This window comes from Zingiber officinale, chromosome 6B (genome assembly GCF_018446385.1).
Source record: "Zingiber officinale cultivar Zhangliang chromosome 6B, Zo_v1.1, whole genome shotgun sequence".
NCBI classification, from domain to species: domain Eukaryota; kingdom Viridiplantae; phylum Streptophyta; class Magnoliopsida; order Zingiberales; family Zingiberaceae; genus Zingiber; species Zingiber officinale.
This window is the reverse complement of record NC_055996.1, coordinates 96,831,767-96,834,904: the sequence shown is the minus strand read 5'-3', so window position 1 is coordinate 96,834,904 and position 3,138 is coordinate 96,831,767. Positions and strand designations below refer to the sequence as shown.

The 3,138-nt window shown below is 41.5% G+C and overlaps 1 protein-coding gene across 1 annotated transcript; it reads left to right on the top strand.

Moving 5' to 3' along the window:
• Window positions 1-320: 320 nt before the first annotated feature.
• Window positions 321-2,875, top strand: LOC121991267 (exopolygalacturonase-like). Its single transcript, XM_042545276.1, has 5 exons — window positions 321-440; window positions 515-847; window positions 946-1,464; window positions 1,555-1,836; window positions 2,657-2,875. The coding sequence occupies exons 1-5, from the start codon at window positions 321-323 to the stop codon at window positions 2,873-2,875; spliced, it is 1,473 nt and encodes a 490-aa protein (XP_042401210.1).
• The last annotated feature ends 263 nt before the right edge of the window (window positions 2,876-3,138 follow it).

The window sequence follows — 3,138 nt, the reverse complement described above, 5'->3', positions numbered from 1 at the left end:
TTCTCCTTTTTTTTTAACACGACCAGATCCTCCTAAAAGTTTATCCTAAAAAAAATTCTCTTTTAAAAATATAGGCAAATTTTAATGGATAGTTTGGATAAGTTAATTTAATAGTTATCCTAAAACCCAAGACCAGATCAATCATACAACTGAATTAATCCTTCTTTTCCTCCTTTAAATACGTGAATCATCCTTGTTTTAATCATACAACTGAATTATTGTGGCAAACGGCGAAACGCTCGCCCGCCCCCGCCGCACCCGACCCATCTTACAACTGAATTATGGATTCACATCACAACGTCCGGATTCTCCCCTTCACTATGCCGCTTCTGCTTCTGTGGTTGATCATCACTTTGAGAGTCGCTGCCAGTAATGAAGAAGGAGTTTTCAACGTGATGAATTATGACGCAAAAGCAGATGCCAAAGTGGATGACTCCAAGGTAAGGACGAAGCAGAATTAATTATATGATGAACTGAAGTGTATATATATACATGCATGATGGTACGTACGTAGGCGTTTTTGAGCACATGGAGCGCAGCGTGTTCGTATTCACAAGGTGAGAGTACGATGTTGATTCCGGAAGGGTCATACTTGGTCGGTCCGTTGACGTTCAAAGGGCAGTGCGCCGGAAAAGTAAAGTTCCAACTGAACGGGAATTTGCTAGCGAGCACCAACATGGATGACTTCGCGCCAAAGAAATCGAACGGTACTATGCAGAATTGGGTCGAATTCAAGTACGTCGACGGACTGAACATCACCGGCGGCGGCGTCCTCGACGGGCAAGGAGCTTCGGCCTGGCCTTACAACAACTGCACAGTAGAAAAGCACTGCACAAGACTCCCCATTGTAATCTCTCTCTCTCTCTCTCTCTCTCTCTCTCTCTCTCTATATATATATATATATATATATATGATGAATAGCAAATAAATCACAATACTGTGCAGACGTTGGTGTTGAGCTTCGTGACGAGCGGGAGCGTTTCCGGCATTTCTTCGATCGACAGCAAGTTCTTCCACATGGTTGTATACGGGTGCAAGGAGATGACGATCGATTCCGTGACGATCAGAGCTCCCCATGACAGCCCCAACACAGACGGCATCCACATCGGCGCCTCCACCGTCGTCAGCGTGCTGAGCTCGACGATCGGCACGGGAGACGACTGCATCTCCATCGGGCCAGACGTCACGAACGTGACCATCACCAACGTGACCTGCGGCCCGGGCCACGGCATCAGCGTGGGCAGCCTCGGCCAAGGCTTGAACGACAAGCACGTGGAGGGCTTGACAGTGACCAAGTGCACCTTCAATCGCTCCGACAATGGAGTGAGGATCAAGACATGGCAGACGTCTGTATCCTCACCCATTGCCGCTCACTTCCTCTTTCAGGATATGACCATGATAAACGTTCGAAATCCAATCATAATCGACCAAAGATACTGCCCGAACTCTCATTGTAACGCCACGGTACATATATCTACGACTCAATCATATACATATATATATATATACACACACACTATTAATCAATTGATTATCATCTTTTGTTTGCACTAGGAGCCTTCTAAAGTTCAGATCAAAGACGTGAAATTTAGAGACTTCAGAGGGACATCAAGCTCCAAAGCAGCCATTAGTCTCGTGTGCAGTGAATGGTATCCCTGCCAAGATATTGAGCTATCCAATATCGCGTTGGATTATAACGGTCCCAACCCAGATATTAAAAATGCAACGTCGATTTGTGTCAATGCTCAAGGCACAAGCTTTGGCACTATGAATCCTAAATCTTGTTTGACACCTCCTCAATCCTCTAGCCATCTTCCTAATTCCCATAGAAAATATGTATCTATTAATATTTCCTCTAAGGATCATAGGATGAAAAGCACCTCAGTTAGGACAACGACGAGGGATGCAATATCCTCTCTATTTGTTTTTAGCCTTCTCCTTCTCCTAGTAAATACTCATTGATGAATCGCTCGATTCTCTTTGGGCCTATCTACATAAGTAAAAACCATCAGCATTCTCCATTGACACTTAGGTACAGTTGACATAAAAGGTCATTTATATTTATTGTGTCCTTTTGTTTGGTAGTCAACAAGCTCGGCATATTTTATAGTTCCGAGTTTATGTACATTGAGAGTCTCATTAGAAAGCTAGTGGTTTAGGGTTTTATCTTAAAACTCCATTTGTGTTCCATCCTCTAAGTAACCGTCTGCATGCATCCATATGGCATGAGTTTGCCTTTTCATTTTTCTGCTTAATTAATAAAACTTATTTTTCTCGTTCAGAAGTTGCTAGTTGGTTTTAGATGTTTTATCTTTTATTCTTCCATTTCAAACATCTGTTTGGAATAAGATTACTTGTAAGACTTTTTTACTCCATTTTAATAAGATTCTTAATTTCTTGCATTTGTAGCTAGGTCTTGTTGTTTGTGATTTTGAAATGATTATTTGTTTTAGATGCAATTTTGTTTGTATGCTATCTATTATACCATCTCGCTTATCCAATTTGTGTCTACTCTGTTTCATATCATTACAAAAATAAATAATAATTTTTTGATGACACTTATTTTAAAATATCCTTATAAGATTTTTATAACTATACTTATTAAAAATTGTTGATTTTAAAAATAAAATATCAACTTAGACTCGTGTCTGTGCAGTCGCAGCGGCCGTTTTGCCTCGCCAACAGTCGCTGCCTCGAGAGGCGGAGGCCGTTTTGCGTGATGCCGCTCGCCGCCTCGTGTGCGGCCGCCTCGCGAGTGGCCGGTGCTCACTGCCTCGCCAGGTTGCCGTCGGGAGGATCAGTAAATTTCCATTCTCTGTTCCTTGTTCCTGTTCTCGTTCCTATTATTCTTGTTAGAAATAATGAAGATGATTGAGGTTCTCCATAGTGTTTAAATTGTGATCAAAATGCAGCAAAAAAATCAAGTTAGAGTCATGGATTTGAGTCATGATAGGTTAAACCACAATATGCAAAAAGTCATGCGATATTCAACCAATCATATATCTATTTTTTTAAAACAGCTAAGAGCACAGATACCACTCCCGGTAGAAAACCCATAAATTTTCAATTACCATTGTGCAATTTTGGTCTGAGCAAAATGGTATAAATGGTGGACCAAGACTTTGGATTTTGGATCAT

Bases quoted from the DNA above. Each gene is read 5' to 3' on its own strand.
- LOC121991267 (XM_042545276.1), top strand. From the start codon at position 321: ATGCCGCTTCTGCTTCTGTGGTTGATCATCACTTTGAGAGTCGCTGCC. The intron at 441-514 runs GTAAGGACGAAG...GTACGTACGTAG, and splicing joins CCAAAGTGGATGACTCCAAG to GCGTTTTTGAGCACATGGAG. The intron at 1,465-1,554 runs GTACATATATCT...TGTTTGCACTAG, and splicing joins ACTCTCATTGTAACGCCACG to GAGCCTTCTAAAGTTCAGAT.